This window comes from Abramis brama, assembly GCF_963993115.1.
Source record: "Abramis brama genome assembly, chromosome: 11".
NCBI classification, from domain to species: Eukaryota; Metazoa; Chordata; class Actinopteri; order Cypriniformes; family Leuciscidae; genus Abramis; species Abramis brama.
The window spans coordinates 32131496-32158767 of record NC_139973.1 but is presented as its reverse complement, the minus strand read 5'-3'; the positions used below and the strand labels follow the sequence as shown (position 1 = coordinate 32158767).

The following is a 27272-nucleotide window of genomic DNA, read 5'->3' as shown; positions in this document are numbered from 1 at the left end:
TTCATCAACCTTTTTTCTGTTTTTTTTCCTTCAGATTTTGGTTCCCAGAATGCTTTGCATGAAGCTGTTATTTTAGTTTTATTCTGTAAAGATAAAGGCTTGTTAATGTTTAATGTTCATTTAACTTTGAACAAACTGTTGCCAGTAAATAACATCAATTTAAATCTACAGTAATTTACTGGCAAGCAGCTGCCAGTAATACTGTAATTTCTACAGATTTTTTTTACAGTGTATAAATGTCCTAATTGAACTAAGGCCTAATCCGGGCTTAATCTAAGTCCTGTCTACAGTGTGAAACTCTGTATATTTGCAGTGTGTGCAATTTGCACATCAGTCTGATCTCTTTATCCAGAAATAATTCAGACTGATGAATCTGAACATAGTGTTTACATGAACAAAATGTGTCCTTGTAAATGTAGCTACTGATGCTCCTGAAATACTATATCACTAAATGTCACCATTGTGTTTTCATATAGCTCTGTACATGGTTGTTGAGAGATGAAAACGTATTACATAATTTCCCCATACAGATACAAATCTCATTTTCATGGACTCAACAATAATTAGATGCTTTATAATGGCATAATATTATTCATCCAATAGTCAAAATGCATTATATGCAAACCATTTTGCTTATACAGTGTCACTCAGAAAACAATTCTAATTTGCATTTCCATTCTATTTCCATTCAAATCAGACTGGTTGACATTTTTAAGAAGCCAGTGGTTCAGGTGCGAAGGTTGCAACATCCCGGTTGTCAGAGATAAATGTAATTACTATTTTTAGCATACAAGAAAGTCAGCAGTAATCATTTCTGTAAATAATGACCACACAGCGACCTTGGAGGAACGGGAATAAACAAGCTCAGTGGAGGTCAATGGATCAGTTCTCACTTTCCCCTCCATCCTTTAGCTCGGTAATGATTTTGCATGCTTGATTTTCCACAATAGAGAGGCAAAGATTAGTGAAACTCACATGAAACATTCATCAGACCTCCCTGCCACTGAGATGGCAATGGATGGGTCCGTCCTGCATGCCACTCACTGGATTTGGCTAATCACTCACACACACCCGACACTGAAATGCTTCTGCTTACCATAAATTTAAAGCAAGATTCTCACTCATTCAAGAAAAATCTCAATGCATGCATGCACAAAAATGTAAACACAAAAACAAATAACTTTTAGATGTGATATACCACAAACTCAAGTTATATTCTCCTCAAATATATTACTTTATCTCTAATGTAGTTTTAAGAAAAACAAAATCTCCCAGCAGCAGATATGTCAGCTGTAGTCTCAGACTGCGGATGACTAATGTTTACGCAGTGGGTGATGTTAACAAACTCTTTGGCTTTCACTGAGCTTTTACAGTTCAGTTAGTTCAAACATGAGACATCAAACTGAGATATTGTTTTTTTCTCTCTTAATTTTCTCACCCAAGAAACAGATTTGACTTAAATTCAAAAACAGGTTTTATACATGGAGGAGTAATTGAGGGCTTCTGGTCTAAGTCCAGGGAATGTGAATCATTTCTTCCGATTAACGTCACGAAAGTGAACTGTGTTGGACTGCTTATCTCTCTGACTTTAATTCTCTGCTTTGTTTTTATTTGGCAGAGGAGGTTTAGCAAAATGTTCTGCGATGTTTTGATTTTGAATACTTATGAGTTTCACATTAAAGTTTCACAAAATCACTTCTGCTTCTTTATATGAAAAAAAAGGGGCACTCTTGATAATTTTTACACCACATATGCAATTTGAGATTTAAATACCCATTGTTAACAAACTAAAATGCTACACAGCCATGGTACATTTTCCGGAAATATGTGTATAAAACAACTGATTTGATTAAGTGAAATGTAATTTTATTACATGATTCTGGATTATTGACATATGAGATACTTTATTGCATTAATTTACTGTTGCATTAATTTACTGTTGTTAAAGTAAATTATTTTATTTGTCATTCTAAAGTGTCACCATCATACATTCATATAAATTTCTATCTAGGCTAATTATAACACCAAAAAGTGACCATTTTAAGATGATCAGATTAAATATTTTAAATCTTTAATTATCATAGCGTTAACAGCAACATAGCAATCTAGTGAAAAATGTGAGCCAAAGAAATGCACAAGAAACTAAAAGAAAAAGACTGATTGTCTTTACAGCTCACAATGTATAAAACAATTAACTCTGGTCCTCGAACCTGATTGCTCCAACAGCACTGGTGTTTTACTGTTTGTATCACAAGTAATCAGGTTACGTCATTACGCCAGTAGGTGGCGGCAAGAGTGAGTCATTGAATCATACATTCAACCAATTCATTTAAAATACTGATTCGTTAAGAAATAAAACAGGTGATTGTGGAAACCCGCATCCTTCGTTGGGCTAAATTGGAAGGATGCATCAAGTGTATCCTTTGTGTCTTCCAATCACCCACAATCCTTTCCACACTTTCCAATTCATGAAAAAGAATGGGAGACAAATGAGTCAAACTCATTGACTGCATTGCATTAATAGAAAGTCAGATTTAAATATTTTTAATATCAAGTATTTTTTCCAAAGTAATTTTTAACAGTATTTTCATAGGCATTGCATTTGGATTTACTAGATTGTCTCATTAGTGTTTAGTACTGAGGAGTTTTCTAGCCTAGAAGCCTCGGAAGGACCGGTCTAGGAAGGACGCAGCCTTCCGATTGAGAAATTACTCATAAAATCATTCATTCAAATGATCTGTTCAAAAATCATTCAGGAGCAAAACAAGTGTCTTTATGAATGAGTCACTGAATCACTCACTCAAACGATTTGTTAAAAACCCTGAATGTGTTGCAACACAACGGTTCTTGGCTTTGTGTGGAACTATTTTCATTGGCGGAGAAAACCCCCCTGAAAATGGTAGGTTACTAAATTATAAATTCTTCAGTTTTGCTTGAGAACAGCATGACTATGCTGGTCCACCAGGTACACCAGCACTTAATAAACCATGGAATTCATGCTGGTTTTTGCTGGATTTTTCAACAGGGCTGACACAACTGAAACCGTTTGTGTTTCACATCTATTTTACACTATTTGCACAGCACATCACAAGTGTAAACACAGTTCATTCAACTAGTTTTGCAACTAATTTCATATCATAAAACTTGAAATCATTCTTGCATTTATAACTTGTGGACTGAAGTGAGAATATCTTTGCACACCTTTGAATTTCATGTTGTTTTCAGAATCTAATTACTGATGTGGTAAATGTTTGGTGTTTTGACTCATTGTGTCTCTGATTGGTTTAGCAGGATCTATGATAGCATTAAATCCCTGAGCAGGCTTATTGAATTACAGAGTTATTTTTGCACTACACCTGTGAGGGAGACACTGATCTCACCTGGTTTTCAGACCCACTTCTTTCCTTTCTCGATTGAGCATTGTGGCAATTTTGTGGGGTGGGGGGTGGGGGTTCTGCATGCAAAGGGTTCTTCATAAAAAGTGATTTAAATTTGAGATAGAGATGATAAATATTAACTGATCTAGAGAGATGGAGCAATAAAGAGCAATAAAGCACAAATTTTCAAGCGGTTAAATACAGGTCAGTTTTGCAAAATGCATGCCGTATGACTTTAATAATATAATTGAGATCACACAGCGGTCATTTCATCTCATGATAGTTGTGGAAATATATCATGGCAAAAAACACACAAGTACTTATGATAATAGCTCTAGGGCTAAATTCACATAATGTATCTGTTTGGCTTTTTTAGTCGCTGTATGAGTCAGGGCAACAGGGCAGCAGTGAATCCCCAATCCCATCCTTTACATCTCAGACTTATAGGTATTATGATGATTTCTGCTAGATTTACTTCGTTCGTGACAACTTCAAAGGTAAACTCGGTATAGCAACAGGATTTAGAGATTACATTCTGGGCTTGCACTGAAATCAATTGCGTGTTTGAAGTTGCTTTAGTATGAATGCAACATTTCCCATTACTCAGCAACATGCAAATTGCGGGGCATCAAGAGGATGAGAGAGAAAGAGATGGATAGATAGATACTAAGCGAGTGTGTGAGAGAGAGATCTGATGAACTCTACCACTGCCTTTAGATGATTTAAAACACTAATCACATCTCCATCAAAGACTGCTTGAGATAAAAGGAAATCACTTCATTTGTATTAACACAATCACTTTCATCTCATTAACATCTAATCATGTTCCATTATGTGAGGTGTCCAGAGATTTTATTCTGTAATGCAATGTTCAAGGCTTTTGTTGGTACATTGATATTTTTTATGGAATATTGACGAAAATGAACACATGATGTTTTTTCCCCCCCCCCAAGACTCATCAGTGGATTGTTTTTGTGTGTCATCTAAAGTGGTTTATTGACATTCTCTGTGTAAACAGTCTGAATGCGCAAACTAACTGCCTGAACAAATTCTCTGCTCCTCAATTCTGATTGCTTGTTTGATGAAGCATGTGCAAGCATTTAAACCACACACTCGAAAATAAATGTAATGACAGCAAGATGTGTCAGACTTATTAGATAAATATCACACAAACATGCTCATCTGGTTGTGCACCAAAGCTGTCAACATTACACAAATATCAGAGAAGATATGTAACCACCAAGAACAACGCAGTAAATGTAATTTGCTTAAATATTAACTTGATTTATTAACATGCAAAAATAACATCCTATAATTTCATGAAAAGGACAATTCTAGATTAACTTAAAGACTGTCCTTCAAATTCCCCCAAAAAACAAAAAAACATTTTAATTATATTATCCGTGGTCTAACCATATTTGTTTAGTGTGATGAGCTTGAAAAAAACACTGTATGTTTGACTTAGAATAATTAATTAGTGATAAGTGATATGGCAGGTTTGCTTCAGTTTATTTTTTTGTACTCTTAGGAACATGATGATTATTAGAACTAGTAAATAATGCTAATAAAATAACTAAAGATTTATTACTGATATTCATGAAGCATTTTTATGGAGATATAGGACATACTCTGTACTCATACTTTTTTTTTTCTTTCTTTTTTCTCTCGGTTGAACCAACAGGCATATTAGGTTAGTTGGAGTCTCTTCTGTCTTTTTAATTACCATTCAAAAGTTTGAAAGAAATGAATACTTTTTATTCAGTAAGGGTGCCTTAAATTAATCAAAAGTATCAGCAAAGACATTTATAGGCCTAATGTTACAAATTATTTTATTTAAAATAAATGCTGTTCTTTTGAACTTTTTATTCATCAAAGAATCAATAAGAAAATTGTATTAGTTTCCACAAAAGAAATGTGTTAAGCAGCACAACTGTTTTCAACATTGAAAATAATAGTAAATGTTTCTTGAGCACCAAATCAGCATATTAGAATGATTTCTGAAGGATCATGAAGACTGGAGAAATGTTGAAAATTCAGCTTTGTCATCAGAGGAATACATAACATTTATTAATGCCACAGAAATTTCAAGGTCAAGTACTCTTTGCCCAGAAATATGTTCAGTAGGTCAAATATGAACTTTATATGGTAACATAAAAAGAAGTCAATGAGTATGTACAGCATTTCCCATCATCCTCCCTGGCACATAACCACACACACCGGGCACTCATCTAGCCCTCGTCAGTCGTCAACAGCACTTTTTTAGAGCACACACACTGGCTATATCAAAATCGCATACTTCCCTACAATATAGTAGGCGGAAAAGAGTATGCGACAAAAGTAGTATGAATTCACAGTAGCTACAGTAGACATAAAAAGTACTAAGATGACCTACTGCTTTCGGCGAGATTCTGAAGTGTGCATAAGATGGACACTTTACTATCCCATGAGGCCACGGGAGAGGACTTATGAATGGCAGCGAAGCAATGTAACTGATGCTGCATAGGTCACATGATGATGACAACATGGTGAATGTAGTGTGAAGGATACATCTATGCCGCCTTTAAAAATCAATCAGATGAAGGTATCTCAGGAGACTAACATTGGATTCGGACGTGCCTAAAAAGCCCAAATTTTGTTCACCCGCCCAATCTGGCAACACTGGTTCCCTCGTGTGTGTGTGTGCTCCAACAGTTCTGTAAGCCAAAAGCGCAAATTTAACAATTCATGTCTATCTCATCTGCTAACAATCTCAAGAATCACCACTTAACTGTTGATCCACTGTGTTCCTGTTATATCTGTTACTAAACCTACATGTTTTGGGGGGTGTTTCCCGTACAACGACGTAGCCTACTGTAACTCGCTGCTTAACTACCATAGTCGTTGAAGAAACCAACTAGCTAGTCACGACTGTTTCCCGAAACCGTACTGTAAATTACGGACATGGCATCTGAGGACTATCTCTTATTTTTCTCAGTTATTTTGCTTTATTTCCAGATTCAATCATATGTTCTTACATAGGCCTACTGCATCGAGCACGTTCGCACATGCGCACTCTTCAGAAACGGTGTTTTAAATCTCTTGACAAACTAAAAGATGTAAATTACATTAGTATGTATTCTAAATACAAGATATAGATTGTACTGAATGTTAGCTTGCTCATTTGGCTCAAAAGGATTTATGTCCACATGACATGCAAACTAGAAACTATGCTTCTAACCACAGGGCGACTTTGCGACTTTTCGAACTATGGTTTTTGGAAACACCGACTCGCTGAACTATGCTGACGGAACGACGGAACTATAACGACGGAACTTGCGACCATAGTTGGCTAAATGCTTTTGGGAACCGCAGCCCTGGTCATTTGCATCTCAGCCTGAGTGTCACAATTAAAATAGAAAACAGCTATTTTAAATTGTAATAATCTTTCCCAATATTACTGTTTTACTGTATTTTTGATCATCTGCGCCCTTGGTGAGCATAAGAGACTTCTTTCAAAAACATTGTAATGACCCCAAACTTTTGAATGGTAGTGAGTGAATAAAGGGATCTTTTTTTTAAAGGTCCCATTGCATGAAAATTTCACTTTATTTTAATCTTAATATTAGTTTCCCTAGCCTGCCTATGGTCCCCCAGTGGCTAGATGTTTTGATGGGTGTAAACCAAGCCCTGGGTATTTTTGAGAAAATTAAAGCTCAGACGGGCGAATCTAGAAATCTGCACTAGATTGTCGTCATAAGGGGAAAGGTTACCTCCCCTTTCTTCTTTGCCCGCAAAAAGAATTTGGCCTCAAAGTCGTTCAATACTGTTTATGCATCAGTAAATCAAGCCAGTGACTAAACGATCAACTTCACGTCGTTTCTCTTAGTAGGATGAAAATAATGTTACTTAAACTGTGATTAATATACCGTATATACAGAAAGCGATCAAAGAACAATCCCTTTCCAATCGCCCAAGCTGTCAATCACACAGCGTTAGTTTATTTGGACAATTGCCAAAACTCGTTATGAAATCAATAACGCTGTTACGCTACACAACGAAGCTCTTACTGTACTTACCTCATGTTTGAATTGGTGAAATCATTAGTGAGAATACAGAAACTGCGTTGCAATGATAAGATCTTCATTCACGCGATCAAGAGGCTGTCATCTGCTCAATGCTCATCACTGCAACCTTTTATGTGATGGGAATAGATCTAAATACTTAAAAAACTTCTCACGATTTGTTAATACCGATATCTGTAATAGTAAAAACGTATAATAGATGTAATAGTAAAAGTTTTCAAGAGAGTTCCACATGTAATGCTAAATATTTCATATGCAAGCATGTCAGCCAATCACAGCAGTGGGCGTTTACACTGAAGTCTCACAACAGACACGCCCCTCCAAACAGAGCGTTCAAATCAGAGGCTAAAATCAGGCTAGGAAATATGCCTTTTATTTCTAAATTTATTTCTAAACTTTTGATCTAAAAAACATACTACCATTATAAGAGCACCCCAGGAAACATTCTAAAATAATAAAATAATCCATGCAATGGGACCTTTAAAAATAATTAATGGTTTATAAAGTAGATAAATACAACCAAAAAGCCAGTTCAGTTAAGTTCGATGAGCATCTTATCTTATAAAATGTGTACTTAAACAGTGTACTTTCTTTCCCTTTACTTTGTTTTATCTGTTTTCTTCTTGCTCTGCTTCTCATCATCTTTTTTTATCTCCCCCTCTAAGATATCAGTGTAAATAACCCATTATATCACAGATATGACAGTTCGGGTGCAATGGTATGCTGACACCCTCTGTCACCCAAATGGCTGTAATCAACCACAGCTGTCATAATTACACAGAAATGACCTGTCACCAAGCAGACACATTATGCACGACACAAAAACAAAAGATTCCACACTGTCATTGGGTGCTTTGATCTGTTTCCTGATATGTGGTGGAAAACCACTCTTGTTCAGACAGGTTTTAAATTGCTGAAGGAAATCATTTTTAGACTAAAACAAATTCAGACAGTTTTAGTGTTCACAGCTCTGCAACACAAGACGGACGTGAGCATGTGATTCACTTCTAGGAGTTGAAGCAATACAGAGCTCTCTTTTTTGTTATCTTCTACACGTACAGCTGTAGATGTGGAGATTTGATGGTCTTATATGTAAGTCCCGATGTGATTCATGCGCTCACTCCATATCTCATTCCCTCTTCTCCCAGCAACAGGACAGAAGTGCTGACATTACTTTTGACTCTAGGCTGATTCTCTGTGATGTCAGTGCAGTGTCCCGAATGGTTGCTCCCAACAGACAGGACAATACATGTGCAGATTTTTTTTTTATTTTTTTTTATTTCTGGTCTGCACTACAGCATGTGTGTGCAGTAAACATTGAGATGTAACTGACACAATGTAAGGTCTAACCTTTACATCAATCGATGAGGCATTATCTCTTTAATGAAAGGTTTGAGGGCTAAGACTGACAGATGAGATGATTGCTGATCTTTGTGGCCAGGAACATGACCAAAAAAAAAGAAAAAAAAGAAGCAAATTCACAGACAAAAAATAGAGATGGATAAATGTGTAATGGCAAGCTGTCCCAGTGAGAGGTCATTATAAGGACAGAGAGAGAGAGAGAGAGAGAGAGAGAGAGAGAGAGAGAGAGAGAGAGAGAGAGAGAGAGAATGAGATCCAGGTGGTTTCAAAGTGGGACACTGAGGTGTTTTTGTACATCTCACATCTTTCCAATTGCAGTAAAAAACAAATCTCTTGTTATACTTTTATTCTGCAAATAAAACCTACTGTGAATACAACAAATCAGGACAAACATGTATCCAAACCTCTGATGTTAGACAAACAATTTGGTCAGTACCTGCCTGTTTTTGAGTGGTAAAAATGAGCCAAAGACAAGCCCTCCAGCTCTGATGCAACATTTGCCTCTGAGTTCCAGGATGTCTTACATTGCCCAAGGCAAAAGCACACTTTCAAAACATTCAGCTCTAGGACAGGGGCATGCAGAGAAATTCAGACCCACCATGAGATGAAGAAACTACACACACACACACACACAGACACACATGCTCGCATGCTTGACAAACTCATTAACAATCAGACAAGTATAATCACATGTTGATTATTAGGTGTTTAGACTCAGTTTGAGACATTTGTTGTTATTAAGTTGTGATAATCCATCAGTGTTTTGCATAGTCTCATTATGGTTTTTCAATGGGAGTTCATGATTGTCAATAAATACAAAAGCACATGCTGTTTGTGTTGTCCAGATGACAAGTTGAAATGAAAGTGATATCTTTCCTTTAAGCCGGGCTCAAACTACAGGAGTTTATAAATCTTAAACGACTGTGAAATCTCGTTGCATCACGCACAAACGGAGAATCTTCACATATTTTCTTCTTTCAAATCTCAAACTTGCACACACTACAAGATTTGGAAATCATGGTGCATCACACACTACAAGATATTCTTAAAGTCCCCCTGTGGTGAAAATAAAGATTTTAATGTTGTTTATGTCTATGTGGTGTTTTTAATATGATTTAAGACAAACCATGTACAAATTCAAGACAACACCATCGCTGAGTATTTTCTCTTTAAAACTGCAGTGAACCAAAGACAGTCTCAAAAACACGGTTTGGAATCGCTGGTGTTTCTGACGTCACAAACTGCCTTGTATCCAATCACGTCAAAGTTTGATCATCAACAAGTGGATCTCTGAGCTGGTGTGAGTCAGTGGAGGCGGTGCTAACTTGCATATTCATAGAACCTTGTATACTAAATGAGGCAAGGGTGTAGAGTTACATTCAAGCTATTTTAAGGCATGAAGAAGTTTTTTTTTTTTTTGTTAAGGAAAAAACGTTTAAATATGTAATTTTGCCCCGATGCAGATCGGGATGTTTAAACCTTGATCTGTAAACACCTCACATTACCAGATAATCTGGGCTGAGCAAAATATTAATCAGCACAGCTGTTATCAACATTGATAAAAATGCAAAATGTTATCTGAGCACCAAATCAGCATATTAGAATTATTTCGGAAGGATCATGTGACTCTGAAGACTGAAATAGTGGTTGCTGAAAATTCAGCTTTGTCATCACAGGAATGAATTTGATTTTTAAAATATATTATAATAGAAAACAATCTTACCAACCCTAAAATTTTGAATGGTAGTGCAATTATAAAAATATAAAATGCTAAATACTATAAACTCTGTACTTTGTTTTAGACAAAACAACCTCCAGCATCATTAGGAGAATTTTCTGTAGTTGTATTATAATTCATAAAGCGCGTACTAAGGCAAGCAGATGCGGTGCTAAACACAGCGTGATGTGTGAGTCAGGATGGCAGAGAGACAGAGAGGTTTTAACCTCAGCAGGGGATCAATCAAGCGATCATTAAGTGTGATGTTGTGCATTGATTAACCCCAGCATGAGGTCGAGAAAGCGATGGAACAGATTCCATATAACCTTCAGCTTTAAATGTATACACACAGGTGGAAAATGAAGCAGGTCAATGTTAGCTAACCTGAAGCAATGCAAACACACATATCCATATACAGATTCTCAGGCACATATATACTTTACAGATGGTGTGTGTGATGGACAGACATGATTGACAGCTAGCCCACTCAAGAAGAATGAGGCCATGCAGAAGGCTTGTGCTGCAGTTGTGTGCTGAAATTGATTACTGGTTTGCTTTGAAGAATTGGCTTTAAAAAAAGATCTAATGAATTGTACAAAGGAAATGTGTGTGTACACTTTCCTGAAAAAGTTGATTCCTCAACTCTGAATAGCCCTAGAGTTGGAGTCAATTCTAGCACAGGAATCGACTCTCGTTGCTGACTTTGTTGCTGTTTCCGAAATTGCCTAGGATCAGATGAAGATTGCACAGGTTAGATGAAGATTACAGCAGAATAGCATGGGTTACTACTTGTTTGCTCATTCTCTAGCATGACAGTTGAGTGCACTATATCAGCAAGAAGTGAACAAAATGAAGCAAAGAATTCGGACACTGACGTATTACCATGCATCAGAGAGCATGAGATGTCGCAGAGACAACATTGTCATGTGCGTTTAGCACCATTACAATGGTTTGACTGTTTCTTCTATATTTTTACCTCTGTAGAATTAGGTATTGTCAACAAGGTAACAACGTTGATAGCTACTCATCATTTCAATGTATGTCATCGCTAATTTGGAAAGTCCCACTAAAAGTGGAATTTAAGGCTTTGTGTCAAGGAGCAAATATAGTGTATTTGAGTCGATGAATCGATTCCATCGACTCCTACGGTGCGAGTCGGAGTAAACTCCGAAAAACCTGGAATTGAACACTCATCGCAAGGTTGTTCACCTCCAGTCTACTGTATGTTGCTCTCCTCAGCTTTTCCATCAGAGACGTTCAAGCTTTAAGCCTAATGGTGTTCATTCATTTAAATAGTCTTTAATTAATCAGATACGCCTAGTAATAAATAGACATTTACTTTTACATTTACATTTACCCGACTCTGCTTACACTACAAAACTACTGCATGGCCGTGAACATTCACAAATCTAAACTTTAATTGCACATCCACATTCATTTCCATCATGGTAAATTGGGTCTGTACCTTAGTGTGCATCCAATTGAGGCTGTGAATGGTGATGAATGCTTTTGTTTGGGTGCCTTCTGGCATCCCCGTGACTCGTATACGTTAGCAGGGGAAAGAGAGAAAGATAGAAGTTCTTTTAGAATCACAGGGCTTAATAACGTGTCTCTCTCCACAAATTTGTGGGCAGTCAAGCAGTTGGTGAACATATCTGTCTGTTGAGGGTTTCAGAGAACATGGAACGGAACTACCATTTCATTACAGTTGTTCAGATCACTGGAGCAGAAAACCTGAGCCAAGACCGCACGGCTGTGGATATGTGTACATCCCTGTGGTTGTTTGTTTAACTGTTTTAGGAGGATGTGTGGACCAAGGCTATTTGAAATCGGCATTTCTTTGTTTTCTAGTTTTCTTAGTTAGTTTCATGACGTGATGAATAAAGGAATATAATATTTATTTTATTAAACCTGAGAGATTTTTGAAAGTCCATTCCACCAAAAATTTGACTCTTCAAAAAGTTTATAAAGACGCTGTAAAAGCAATCCACATGAATCTAGCTGTTTAAGTCTTCTGAAGAAAAACAGTCACTTTATATGATGAACATTTAATGTAGGCTTTTATTCACATGTAAACATTGATCACTGCACATATATTGTGCACATCAAATATGGTACATGGAAGCTCAGCCATGCATACTTGCTTGAACAAACCTTTTTTTTTTTCTTATGGATTTCTTTTACGATATTTTATGCACCAACGGTTTGGACTTTTAATGGAGGGACAGAAATTTCTCATGTTTCATTAAAAATATCTTCATTTGTGTTTTGAAGATGAACAAAAGTCTAATGGGTTTGGAACAGAACGAGAGTGAGTCAATGATTGCTGAGAATTTTCATTTTTGGATGAACTCCTGCCCTACATCATGTCCCAAGAAAATAAAAGACTAAAATGAACTAATGATGCCTACTGGCAATGTTAGTGCCCTGTGAATCCATGTCTCCTGTGTTCCCTTTCACCTGCTTTTATTTAGCCAATTGGGTAAAACATTAGAATACCATTCCATCATTAATGAATAACTACATAGGAACAAATGAGTGCCGCAATATTAACATTCTATGGACTATTATTAACTAACGAGAAACTCTGATCAATTAGCTAATCAATTATACGTTTTATCATACCTCCAAGAGGACTACTAAGAACTACTTCAGGTTAATAATGCATGCAAATAATGCACAATGTATAATTAATTCTAAAGTAAACAGCATGATAACTCTCTAGTAATGACTGAAGTCATTGTAAAGCTTGAGGTATTTGTAAGGTTTTGGATAGTAGCTAATTCCTTCTGAAGGATTTGGTATCACTTCAGTCATCGCTAGTGGGTTACCATGATCTTCACTTTTGAATGAATTACACACTATGCATTATTCACATTTAATTATGAACTTGTATATAGTAGTTCTTAGTAGTATTCCAGGAGGTATGAAAAAAATAATAGTTACTGATTTAGCTTATACCTTATTCAACTTGTATTACTTACTAATTTATTAATCAGAGTTTTTTGTTAGTTAGTAGTTACTAGTTTATTTGTTTCTGTGTGGTTATTCATTGATAGCAGCACACAAGTTGTCATGAAAACAGGACAAAACTTTATTAATAAAAAATGATCTACAGTACATAACAGTAATAGATAATACAGCATAGTAAAAGGTACCAAATAAGATTATAGCTACGTTGATGTTGTGCTTTGGATTTGGATATCTTATCTTACTTGTTTAATTACGTATGGCTGACAAATACTGTATGCATAACATTAAGTTTATTATAGCCTGGAGGATGGAATGGTTGGAACATGCAATTCGATTACATAAATCTTAAATTTAGACCTAGATATTTGTGTTGTTAGGACTCAAAAAACAAGGCAGACTAGGCTTGGCAGTGTGTAGTGACATGTTTGTGTTGTGATATATAGTAGTTATCGTCAACAGCACCTTTACAAACACCCGAAAGGAAAATCACTCAGTAACAATAACAAGCGTTGCCACAGGCACAATTAAAGTCTACACGTAAGTATGCTGTCAGAAAGAATTAATGTAAGAACATACACACACACACACCCTGTCACGCTCTCTTTCTTAATCTCTCTAGTTTTATTTTCTCTTATTTCTTCTTTTCTTTGAACATGAACTTTTGGCATACATGTTACCTCTATCCACTTAGCAGATTACTCATGAAATATGCATCTCACATTCATCTGTGCATAAGGGGATAGCATTTATATAAGGTTTATTTTTATTTTTTTTTATTTTTTTGAGTACAGAGGCTCTTTTCCTGACCTTTAGAATAAACCTTAGGTTAAGTTTCTCTTTCCTGTCCTTTAAATAACACTGAAGAAGAACTGTTTATAATGAAAATCAGCTGCAGTTTGACTGAAACATGTTTCAGGGAAATGGGAGATGACAGCTATCAAAACTGATGGACAGATAAAACTGATAAAAGATATAACTTTAGATACATATCACATACTCAACTCTGTATTTTGGGCCACAGAAAAAGCATATAATATTTCCTTGTTTGAGAAAAGGCTGATACAAGGGTACAAGATTAATGTAGCTTTAGGTGCAGTGAACAGGGAGCATTCTCAGAACTTTAGCTAACGTTGTGTTAAGGTTCTCTCAAAGTTATCAACATTCTTCCAGTAACGTTAATAAAACATTTGTTCAATAAAACAAGTTATCTTGTGTTAAATAATGTTCTCAGAACATTATTTATCATTAATGGACCATTTTCACCTGAAAGGTTTATTTGGAAGTTCACCTAACGTTTTTTTATGTTACTACATGTTTCAGAAAGTTCAGGGAACATTCAAAAGTAACGTTCCCATTATGTTTGTAAATGATAAAATGAAATGTTCCCTTAACGTTCATATAACCAAGAAGTCTTTAAAACATTTAAAAAACTGCGACTTGCTTCAGCCTATCAGAAGCTGACGCTGTTTGGTTCAGGTGTGCTTTATAGTTTCCTGGTCGATGATGTCACATGACGTTCCGTCACGCCATTGGACTGGTTTCATACGTGTTCCATGACGCAATAGGCCTATGTCACGAAAAAATTGAAGACCGGAAGTACGTCTTTTAGTAGGGATACGGCTCTTCCGGTTAGCTTTTTACAATGGCGGAGTCCGATAGATACCGCTGGACCAAATCTCTCTGCAACCTGCCTGAAGTCACATATGACGATGTGGTTCGGATGGTAAATGAAAACTCTCAAGTGGAAAAGCGTGAAAGCTGAGGTATGGCTGTCTACGTCCTGATGCAGAGCAACCCAGTAGCTGCTACACTAAAACAACAGCTGCGGGTGTAGCCTGCCATTGTTGATATAGCTCTAGCCATTTGCCAGTAAGGTGAACGTTTCTATGGTAACAGTGAGTTGGACCAATCAGCAGACGTTGCTGCTACGCTTAGGATTGTGGGTAGTGTAGTTTTTTTTCATAAGATCGCGGATAAAACATGTTTTTCTTAAAACAAGGTTGATTTCATACGAACTTATAGCTTCTACAGGAGCATAAACCTTCGTTTCACAACCTCAAAGCTCGTGGTCAGTCTACCTTGGATGGTTTAGACATTATGGCTGATAATCTAAATCCTTATCGAGAAATACTGTTGACCGGAAGTTCTGAATCCCTACTCCGCGTTCCGGAAGCAGGAAGTGTGACATAGGCCTATCATGCAGAGGCATCTTTCCTGTAGCTCAAACAGTAGAGCATTGGTGCTTGCAATGCCAAGGTCATGGGTTCAATTCCCAGGAAAAGCAAGAATTGATAAGAATGTAAATGTGTACCTTGAAATTCAATGTAAGTTGCTTTGGATAAAAGCGCCTGCCAAATGCATAAATGTAAATCATGTCCCAGAGGCGTTCCCACAGCGTTTCGACGCAGCGTCTCGTTCCCTCTTCAGGGAACTAGGGTTACATACTTAACCAAAATGATTTTTCTTAGCTGGGTCAATATTCTGTCTTCCTGCTTCCTGCTTTAATCCCCACTGTCTTACTCTGGATTACAACAGATGGCCATAATTATTTTCCTAGACACATGCAGGTCACACACAAACATATGTTACTCATACACACAGGTCATTGACATACACAAACACGGGTCACCCACAAGAGACTATTAGCTATGTACAGAGAGCAAAAGTATAAATACTTTTTTGTACACATTTCACATACTGACCAAGGAAGTCTGCAATGCCTGAAGAAAGCTTTACATTAACATTCCCATTCATCTTAAAGGCAGTTGCCCAGCCAATCGCAGGGGCCCTCAGAGGTATGTGACCTGGGCTGCGTTCAGCCCCGACAAAACGTTGCACAACGTTTTTTAAACAGAAACGGTGATGCTTGAACACACTGTTCTGATGACGCAAGAGTTGCAACTATGGCAGCTGAGAAGGCCATTCTTTGTGTTCTTTGTAAAGAATTTTCGGAGCCTGATGAAGTCGGTATAAATATGTGTTTAATACTACAAAATATGCCCGATGTTACAGTTACTGCACTTGCCGCCCAGAACAAAAGAGAACATCCCAATCGAGTGAAGGGATTGCTGAAACTGAAATGGAAGCACACATTTTACCTAATTCAGACTAAAACACATCTATTTAGCCTCGCATACTGACTTTATTTGTAGTTCATACTGTTTTAATACCCTGTATTTTCTTTCTCATTTTTAGGAAAAGCACTTAATTACCATTGTTTATTTCTATACCAAATGTCATACACTTGCAATGAAGCTAAAAATATAAACAACTACATCATTATGTTGATAATATCCTATATTTTTTACAATAAAACTTACGACAAACATGTCTTCTAATATCCTCAGTTGTTGCGTATACCGAGCTGCATCGAACACATTTGTAAATTACTTTCCTTAAACCCATTGTGCGAGTTCACTTTAATACCGCGTGCTTTATATACATGTTGCTGCTGATTGGACTGCAGTCCTGACACACCCACCAAACAAGAGAAAACGTATCTCAAACCCCGTTGCACACCGGTGCACGCCGTTTCCAGGAAACATGACGTTCAACCCGGAAACCGTAGCAAAACGTTTCGCACCGTTTTGAACTTGAACATGCCCCCGGATTCCATCTTGGCTCCTGGTTCCATTTGTCATGTGGCTGATTACGCGTTAAAGTTTTTTTTTGTTTTTTTTTCAATGGTCCCCGCGTGTCCTTAATAAGTCTTAAAATGTCATCTGTGACACATTTAAGGTCATAAAAAGTCTTAATATCTTAAATGGTATAACAACAAGGGCCAGATTTACTAACAGAACTTGAACGTGGACACAATAATTTTTGTGGCTGACCTTATTGCATTTGCATTTGTAGGAGTTTCCCTTTCAGGAGCAAATTTTATGGGAGGAGAGTATTTAAATTAATCATGCAAGGTGATTTACTAAGATTTACAATATAGAGTGGGCGTTGATACCGTTTCCTATACAAAGATGTTAGCCAATCATAACAGTGACCATTTACTGACAAGCCTTAAAGGAGCCGTCCCTTAAAAACGGATCATTTAAGAAGGAGGGTCAGAGCGAAGGTTGAAAAAAATTGTTTTAAAATTCTATGTTATCTATCTAGCTGTCTGTCTATCTAAGGGGTTCACATTTGTACTGCATTTGGTCTTACTGGTCTGTTAGTCATGTTCTCTACACCAGGGATGGGCAACTTTGGTCCTGGAGGGCCACTGTCCTACAGAGTTTAGCTTCAACCCTAATCAAACACACCTGAACAAGCTAATCAAGGTCCTCAGGATTACTAGAAAATTACAGGCAGGTGATTTTTTCAGGGTTGGAGCTAAACTCTGTAGGACTGTGGCCCTCCAGGACCGAAGTTGCCCATCCCTGCTCTACACAATATTTGCGTACATAATAGTGTCTCCTCTATCCACAACATCTGTTCTGTAAATAGTCTCTGGTCATATCAGACCTTTCCACCTCAATGTCTGTTATCAGGATGATTTGTGGGAAGGCTTCTGATTTGTTTTTCTGATTTATTTTCTCTAAAGGAGAGGTTTCATGCACTGAATAAAAAAACAATAAAAAAACATTAACCAGCATGGCAAAATTGCTGCAATACTAGGTAGATATAACATAATTGATGTCTTACGTGTTTGTTTATCTGAAAATCTGTGCTTGAGTGACAATTTTGTACAACGTTAAAGCCATTTCAAGAGACTAAAGTGGTCTTTTGAAAAAGGAAAGGTGTTCTCTTACATTTACATTCAAAGCATTTAGCAGATGCTGTTTTCCAGGGCAACTAACAATATTGCTTTTACATCTCGTACAAGACCATTGTTATCAACACATGCCATGCATGGAATTTGGAATGCTATCTGTTGGAAAAGAAGTTCCTATACAAATATATATAAAAAAAAAAATACAAAATAAAAGTTGAGTTGCAGGTCTGCATGGATTGGATAAACGAAGGAGCTTGACCTTTGACTGCCTTTATGCTAGGTTGCGCACTGCCTTGTTTTGAACTTGATTCTAACCGTTATAGGGAGCCAGTGAAGGAAGTCTAGCAGCTTTGTAACGTGGGAGTACTTGGAAGTTCACAATTTATTTTTGTCATCAAGAGAGAGAGAGGAAAGCGTAGGTGGAGGGTTGAGTAAAAGGTGCTGGAGAGTTTCCTTGGGGCAACAGCATCAAGCTTTGCTTCATAGCTCTTCTTCAAGTTCAGAATATGAGGCGCAGTAATCTGAAGTTCCCTTATGTGCTATCTGAGCCCTGCTGGTTATACGGTTTCATTTGAAATCGCATCCTTTTCTATATATTTGGCCTTCCGTTCACATTGAGATGCCGTTTTTGTCTAGCGAAAATGGAATGTTTTGAAGACGCACTCCCAAGTGAATGAATTTGAAGTTTTCGCATTGTAGTGTGGACTGTGAAAACAGAGGTGACGCATGTTTGGTCATATGACACATATTGCACTGACAGATATCTATGTTTATACCGTGTACCTGCTGAGTGCTATTCACTTTCACAGTGTTGCTGACGTAACTTTGTAAAACCTTCATATTACATTCCTGCAAAGATGACAGAAAATTTACTTGCAATTGCTGCCCTGCAGCAAAACATGAGGGAAATTGCGTTTTAGACCATACATAGAATAGTGATTGAGTGTAAGCTTGACTCCCCAGTAAGTGGTAAAATATTTTGCTAATAAAATGATTGTGCCAAAAGAATAGCTGGTCTCTTCTCAGTGAGCTTTTATTACTTTACACATGCACAGTAAGTTGATTTTAGCGTTTTTCCGACATTTCAGTGTGAATGAGAAACTTTTGGAAAACACTTGAAAATGCAAGTGTGGCTGGAGAGGGCTTTGAAATGAAAAATGCTGTTTTCAAATGTATCAGGATTAATGTAGACATACTGTAGCCTCTGTTAGCCATTATGATGGAAATGTGGACCAGGCTTGGAAACAAGACAGAGAGTCAAAACAAGAGAAAAATGCAACAGTTGATGCAGCTGCTTCGATAATGGATCCATCATTAGGTGTTGGTATGGTTAGGAAATCTGAAGAAGATTTTAGTAGCACTTTCGAATGAAGATCTTGGTGGGTGCAAAGAGGGCTAGGCTGAGGAGTGCAAGTGTTGAAATGAAATTTCAGTAGTGCAAACATGTTTAATACATGTTTGTGTTTTGTGATCTACAGGTTTATACACGGTATGGGAAATGTTACACATTTAATGGAAACAAGACGTCACCCAAGCGGGTGAGGCAAGGCGGCACTGGAAACGGCCTAGAGCTGATGCTGGATATTCAACAGGACGAGTATCTGCCCATCTGGAGAGAAACCAGTGAGTGATTAATGGCTGCTATTTTGCGTCTCAGTTATAGATTGTAGTGTAAATGACCTTGAATGACTTTAGTATTTATGCTACTGTAATATTGTTGCAAAGGAGATTGTTTTGTATGATGCATTATTATTCTTCTTCATACAGTTTGGGGTTGGTAAGATTTGTTTCTTATGCTCAAGAAGGCTACATTTGTTTGATCAAAAATACAGTAATATTGTGAAATATTATTACAATTTAAAATTACTGTTTTCTATTTTAATCTTAAAATGTAATTTATTCCTGTGACGACAATGCTAAATTTTCAGCAGCCATTATTGCAGTTACATGATCCTTCAGAAATCATTCTAATATGCTGATTTGATACTCAAGAAACTTTTCTTATTACCCACAGTTGAAAACAGTTGTTTCATTATTCTTTAATGAATAGAAAGTTTATAAGAACAGCAATTTTTTTGTAACATAAATTCCTTTACTGGCACTTTTGATCAATTTAACCCTTAAATGCATGAATGTTTAGCCAATCATTATTACATATTTGGGTCTTTAGCGACCCTTATCTGTACCTAACACGGATGGATCTCTACCGATCGTGATAATATAAAACTCTCCTGATATTAGAGAAGAATAAAATAAAGCACATTTTGTTACATTTTGGAGCTTGGATTTATACCATCAACCCTGTCCTCATCAGAGCTCATTTCCCAGTACATTCAGCACCAGGCTCATATTCGCGATCTCAAACATATTCTCAAAACTATCATTTTCAACATCTTCAAAATCAATATTTTGATCGCTGACAGCTTGTTCATCAGATCCACCATCAAGTGACAGTGACACTAATATTTGATTGCGTTCAGTACTTGCTCTTCAGTAAATCACTCTGAGCCATTTCAAGTTTTGCTGATGATACTTCCTATTCATTTGTTTTCTGCCTGCGGAGTGAAACGTGACGTCACTTCATCTTTGTGTATTAGACCTTGCCACCTTGAGGAATAAAGGTGAATTGCACCTATTCAGTCATCAAAGATTAAATTATTGTTGTGCAAAAAAATAATAATAATACTTACACTGTTACACACCTCGGGTCGTTAGCGAAATGAATGAATGGGAAACAGGCATTCTTTTATAATTTAATAATTTTTTTCTTGTTATATTGTTCGTAATGAATTGAAATACTAAGAAGGTTGATTTCTATCTTTAAAAAATGTATGAGGAGGGTAGTAAATGACATCCCAGGTCACTAAAGACCCGAGGTATGCGTTTAAGGCTTAATGCATCGTTTAATGCTTGCTGAATAATTTCTTTTAAAAAAATGTTACTGATCCCAAACTTTTGAACGGTAGTGTTTAAAATTAGAGGTAAAATAATTGAATGATTATTTGGTGAGTAGTCATGCAATAAGTGGGATAATGTCCAGCTAGCTGGTCATTATCGCAAAATAAACCCCAACAGGGTGAACGGGACCCCAAAACAGAGCGGATTTGCATAAATTGACCTTCAAAAGAACAAATAAATACAGTGTCTGTCAAATGTAATTTTTTATCTTCAGATGAGACGACGCTGGAGGCAGGTATTCGGGTTCAGATTCATAGTCAGAACGAACCCCCTTACATCCACCAGCTGGGCTTTGGGGTCTCTCCAGGATTCCAGACATTTGTTTCCTGTCAGGAACAGAGGGTAAGTTTAACTGGAGTAAAAAAGCCACACTCCTGTTGCTTGGCACAAAAAATATAAATAAAATTGTAATAGGTCTGAATTCAATACCAGGCTGTTCTAAACTCTTGAATTCCAGACATTTTTTAATTAGGAGCTAATTTACAAAAAGCCGCAAAGATTTCAAGGCTGACTGGGATTTTTTCTATTGAGACTGCATGTGTCAAGTATTTCACAGCTATAGGGTGCACTCAAGCTGACAAATAAGCAGAGACAGAGACCTTTTCTCGAAATGTCTGCTATTTTTCTAGCTAACGTACCTGCCACAGCCGTGGGGAAACTGCCGGGCTTCATCTGAGCCTGTTATCCCAGGATACGACACCTACAGCGTCAGTGCTTGCAGACTGCACTGTGAGAGCACGCAGGTGCAGAGAGAGTGCAACTGCAGGATGGTGCATATGCCAGGTGCGTGTTTTATGTAAGTGGGAGAGTTGTCATAAAATCTGTCTGTATCAGTAAGAACAAATGTGGCGTGTTGGTACTTATCACGCCACCACACAGTTCATCTGTATAATTCTTCTTATTGCTGCTGACAGATTGGCAGCTGCATCCCAACATTCCTGGTTTCACTGTTGAGACGGTGGCTTTCTTGGAAATGAGCGTTCTAACCATTTATAAAGAGGCTTCTGTAAATAATAAACAAGTCCTCTTACTGATATTTTGGTTATGGAAGCTTGTTTGTTCCACTGAATAAAAAATAAAAAAGGTTATTTCGACCTTTTTATCTCACAATTCGGACTTTATAACTCGCAATTGTGAGTTTATCTCACAATTCTGAGAAAAAAAGTGAGGATTACAAATATAAAAGGTAATTTTGACTTTGTATCTCACAATTCTGACTTTTTTTCTCAAAATTGCGAGTTTGTATCTCACGATTCTGACTTTAGCTACAATCTTAGCTACAATTAGGACTTTTTTTCTCAGAATTGCATATCAGGAAATTTCCCTTTCGGACTTGTCTCGCAGCCGCCTGCTCATAGAAATCGATTTATATTATGAGGCTCGTTTTGAGGAAAATTAGGTTGTAGCTTGTTGTCTTTGTTACTATGATTGGAAATAGGTGTCATTTGTGTTATAACAACGTTTAGCTCACGAGTTATTGATCCGGGAAGTTCGAATCTGTGAATATATTGTCAACTTTACTGAACTCCTTGAGGTAAGCACTGACCGTATTTCTTTATATTTTAGTCCAAGTTCAAAATATAACTCTATGAACCGCTCCATTGTTAACGTACAGAGCTGTATGAAATAGGCTACTGCCAGTGGGACATTAAACAGGAAGTGTTTGGCCGAACTCAAAACAAGTTTTGAGAGAACGCAAATATCTTTGGATAGAATGCAAAAGCTTTTTTTCCCTCAAGTCTGAGACAAGTCTGAACGGACCAAAAGTTTTGCGAGGGAAGATATTTGCGTCCTCTCGCAAAACCTGTTGTGAAATTTTCTCTCACAATTCTGAATTGTTTTCGCACAATTTCAAGTTTAAATAAACTCGCGTTGCGAGAAATAAAGTCGGAATTGCAAGTTTTAAACGTCACAATTGACCGTTCGAAAAGACCCGCCCCCATAATAGTTACTGTTATGTTCGACAAGCCACGCCGCTCTCACGCCCCACCATATTATCGCACAGTGAAAAATCGAAAAATACATCGCGCGTGATCGCGGAGCAGAGAGAACACTGACAACGCGCTGACAGACAGGACAGACCAGGTTACTTTTGATATGAAACAAAGTCTCAACTTCAAATTTGGTCATTTTTTAAAGAAATTTAAACAATAAATACCGTTTTGTGGCTCTTTAATGTGTCGTGACAGATCGCTGTGGCGCCTCAGTTAAAGCTGCTCGTGAACCGAGCATCTCTTCCTTTTAGTTAATTTATAGCATCAAATAAACATGTATGAACATAAGAAGGAATGTTGTTTTAACCGCGGAATACTCCCCTTTTCAGGTTCAAATCCTCCAACGTTAATCTAGTAACTCTCCTGACTGATTTGTCGGACATAAATGGCGGATGGCGGATTATGATCGGTCAGATCGCCTGTCAATCAAACTCCCTGCGAAGGGTCAATTGTGAAATAAAAGGTCGCAATTACTGTTTGAATTTTTTTTATTCCTTGGTGGAAACAAGCTTTCATACTGTAGTTGGTTAAATTTTTACACATCAAATATTTCTCTACAGGTGATGCTGTTATCTGCACACCGAGTAAATTCAAGTGTGTTGACAAGGCGTTAGGTAAGGTCATCCCAGACACATAAAAATGCTAATGCTGTTTGATCAACTCAGTTAATATGCTTTCTTTTTTATTCCCTCATTTCTTAAGTTTTTTCCCTCATGTTCCTACAAACCTGTATCACTTTCTTTCGTTTGCAGAAGATATTTTGAAGAACTGTTTTTTCCAAACTATGAAAGTCGTTGAGGTGCAAAAGACACTGGACCCCATTGACTTTCATTGTATGGACAAAAAAAAAAAAGATAATAAGACAGAGACATTTTTTCAATATATCTAATGCATTACAGGCTTGAAGCGACATGAGACTGAGTGATTAATGAATGCATTTACATGCACTTTCTTTCACCGATTATGCTAAATAAACCGACAAGGCCGATAAAGAAAAGCACAATTAAGGTCAAACCCATCTTAAGAATAAACTGATCGACACAGCTAGATTTTTGCCCATTACCCCGATGTCACCTGGCATGAAAACACCCTAACTTGCTTACTGCAGATTTAAGGGCATGCAACCAGAGCGAGTGTTTCGCTATATGGGAAGAGCAAATATATAATTTACTCCAACTCTTTCTTGACCAAGAAATTATAAAAATGTGATCTCATCTCTCTCATCTCTCAATTATGAGAGGAGAATATGAGTCTGTACAAGTTTCCCGCTGACATTTCGGAATACTATGGGGGTTTTCTTTTAATGTTTTACTTACTAAGCATCACAACTTGCATAATAGACTATTGTAACGATCACCAGTGAGAGTGCCCGGGATAACCATCAGAGGGCACTCCAACCCGGACAATCACCACACATCCACAAACTACATTTCCCATAATCCTTTGCCCAGACTAATCAGCCATGTTCACATTCACCTGTATGTCATTATCTCGTTTGGCTCACCCCATATAAACCTGGTTTTCACATTCATTCCCTGCAAAGTCTTATTTAGTGTCTCTACTGCAATTCAGAGCATTCTCTCTGTTCTTCCCGTGTTCTTGGTTTTTGATCTTTGCACGTTTCTTGGATTCCCCTTTTTGCCTGTGTCCCCTGCCTTACTTTGTGTTTATGACCTATTGCCTGTTATCTGGATTACGTTTTTGGATTACCCTTTCTGATTCTCAATCAGTTCGTGTCTCGGAGCAGTTCGTGACAGGAATACACGGATGCTTACGTTTTCACCACCGGGAAATAACCTGATTTTTTTTTTTAAGTCTTGTAAATGCAGTTGTCTTGTGTTGCTGGGTCATTGGTCTGCATGTAAACTGGATTTTTTTTTTCCAATAAACTGCTTATTGGTGTGCATAATGTAATCATGTTCAATGACAAGTTCTAAACAGTGATCATGACAACTCTAATGATTTCACTTAATTGAGGATTTAAAAACACCCTAATGCATTTAAAACTATTGAACGACACAGAGTCAGAGAGCTCGATTATTGATGACTACTGCACCATACATTACAGTAGCCCGCTTGTCCGCACCAAGTATTCATCAATATTTCCTGTACACTTCTCCAGCTTTACTCCAGAAGAGCACGGGTGACTCATGTCCCTGTGAGACACCCTGTAATTTGACTCGGTATGGAAAAGAGCTCTCCATGGTTAAAATCCCCAGCAGGGGCTCTGCTCGCTACCTTTCTCGCAAATACCGGAAATCAGAGGAATACATTAGGTAAGTCCAATGCATAAATGTCCACACACAATCTCAGGGGTAGTTTTTATTCTGCTGCTGAACATATTTCAACATTATAGTTTAAACCCTCAGACAGACCAAAGAGGAAACATACCCAGCATTTTTTGCATAGAAAACCAAATATGCTTCTGCAAGGATACCTGCTCAGCATTTTTGAAAAATTTATTTATTTGCAAAACATGCTTCTTCCACAAATTCTATCAGCCTTTTCTAATAACTATAGCAGGATTTCTATTGTCCAAACTTCAGGCTTGTTTCTGTCAGTTATATAATGGGATGAAAAATTTAATTGTGGTCCTCCATTCACTGGCTTAATAGAAAAAACTATTTAATAGACTGCTCTAAAATGACATTCTGTGGTTTCCACTAATTATTTTTTTTTTTAAACATTTTTGTGGCTAATCCTTTTCTTTCCATAATACAAATCATAATGGGCTAGTTTCCATTCTGTTTCCCTGCAGGGAATTAAACATTTTTATTAAACTTTTTTTTATTGTGCAGAGACAACTTTCTCATCTTGGATATTTTCTTTGAGGCCCTTAACTATGAGACAATAGAACAGAAGAAAGCATACGACATTGCTGGTCTGTTAGGTATGTTTGCAATCCCCACACACTACAACAATTTATACTATAACTATTATGATCATAATAGTCTGGCTTTTCAAAAAGTGTGTTACTTTTTTTCTCAGTCGCTTTGGTTCATTTCTCAGATCACAACTGAAATTCTCAAAACTACAAAACTATCATTTTCCATTGCTTTGGCACAAAATGACCTTCGATGACTACATCTTTCAAATTGCATGAATTATATTTTTCTCTTAGATTCCACAACCAAAATGTCCCTACAGGCTAATTTGTATGTTGTTAAACTTAATTTCAAAACCTATACAAAACTGAATAAGACGATTTCTACAGTAATACCGTATTGAAATATATTCCTAATCTAAAAAATATTAAATAAATCAAAACAATTATCAATTTCATTACCATCTATACAAAAGGAGACAACTAAGGTATAATTGTCTACTGCAATGTAAACATTGACCATGTAAACTGCAGTGAATTTTAAACAGTAGAGAGGTGTCATTCTGGTTTTGTACAGTTTATTTGGTCATTGTTTTACGAGTGAGAAACTGCATTTGTTGGGTGATTACCTCTGCTTGTGTTAGAAGCGTGACTTGAGACATGATTGAAGTGTTTCGGTATTTTTAGTGCATTTTGGATGCACAATTGACTGCTGTGCCAAGCTGAAAATTGGTAAGGAGAACCGTATTAAGAGTTTTGAAAATGTGACCTAAGTATTGAGAAATGGGTCCTAGTGGAAAACAAAACAAAAAAAACAATTCATTCTCTAATTTATGTCATTGCTGTTTGGTTTTCATTTCCAGGAGACATTGGTGGACAAATGGGGCTCTTCATTGGAGCCAGTATTCTTACTATCCTGGAAATACTTGACTATATCTATGAGGTATGTATCTTCACTTCATTGTGAAAGGATAGGACAGTCCCCTGACATTCACATAAACACACAAACATCTCTTGTCCTTTCAGTCTGCTTTTAATCTTTATCTCTATAGGTGGCCAAACACAAAATCAAGCAACTCCTGAAACCAAAGAAGAGTCAGAAACAACAGAACCAACAGAACTTAATTCAAGAGCAGATCCAGAGAACAAAGAACCTGCGAGAACAGAACCTGCAAGCTCAGCTGGCTGCTGGGACTATAGCTACAGTCAGATTTGAAGAAGTCAAAGTCAAGGTGAGTCAGAGAGATTTTTGAAATGGCTTCTAAACTTTGCACCTAATATCTGAAGATCTGCATCATGCG

The 27272-nt window shown here is 37.1% G+C and overlaps 1 protein-coding gene across 1 annotated transcript in view; it reads left to right on the top strand.

Annotated features, from left to right (window-relative positions):
* The window catches only part of asic4b (acid-sensing (proton-gated) ion channel family member 4b), a 33803-nt gene that overhangs the window by 5689 nt on the left and 842 nt on the right, over positions 1-27272 (top strand). The window contains exons 2-9 of the mRNA XM_084128334.1: positions 19674-19818; positions 21368-21495; positions 21783-21936; positions 23708-23761; positions 25270-25423; positions 25946-26037; positions 26835-26914; positions 27024-27203. Coding sequence (XP_083984460.1) covers positions 19674-19818; positions 21368-21495; positions 21783-21936; positions 23708-23761; positions 25270-25423; positions 25946-26037; positions 26835-26914; positions 27024-27203 — 987 coding nt within the window. The remainder of the gene's footprint in view (positions 1-19673; positions 19819-21367; positions 21496-21782; positions 21937-23707; positions 23762-25269; positions 25424-25945; positions 26038-26834; positions 26915-27023; positions 27204-27272) is intronic.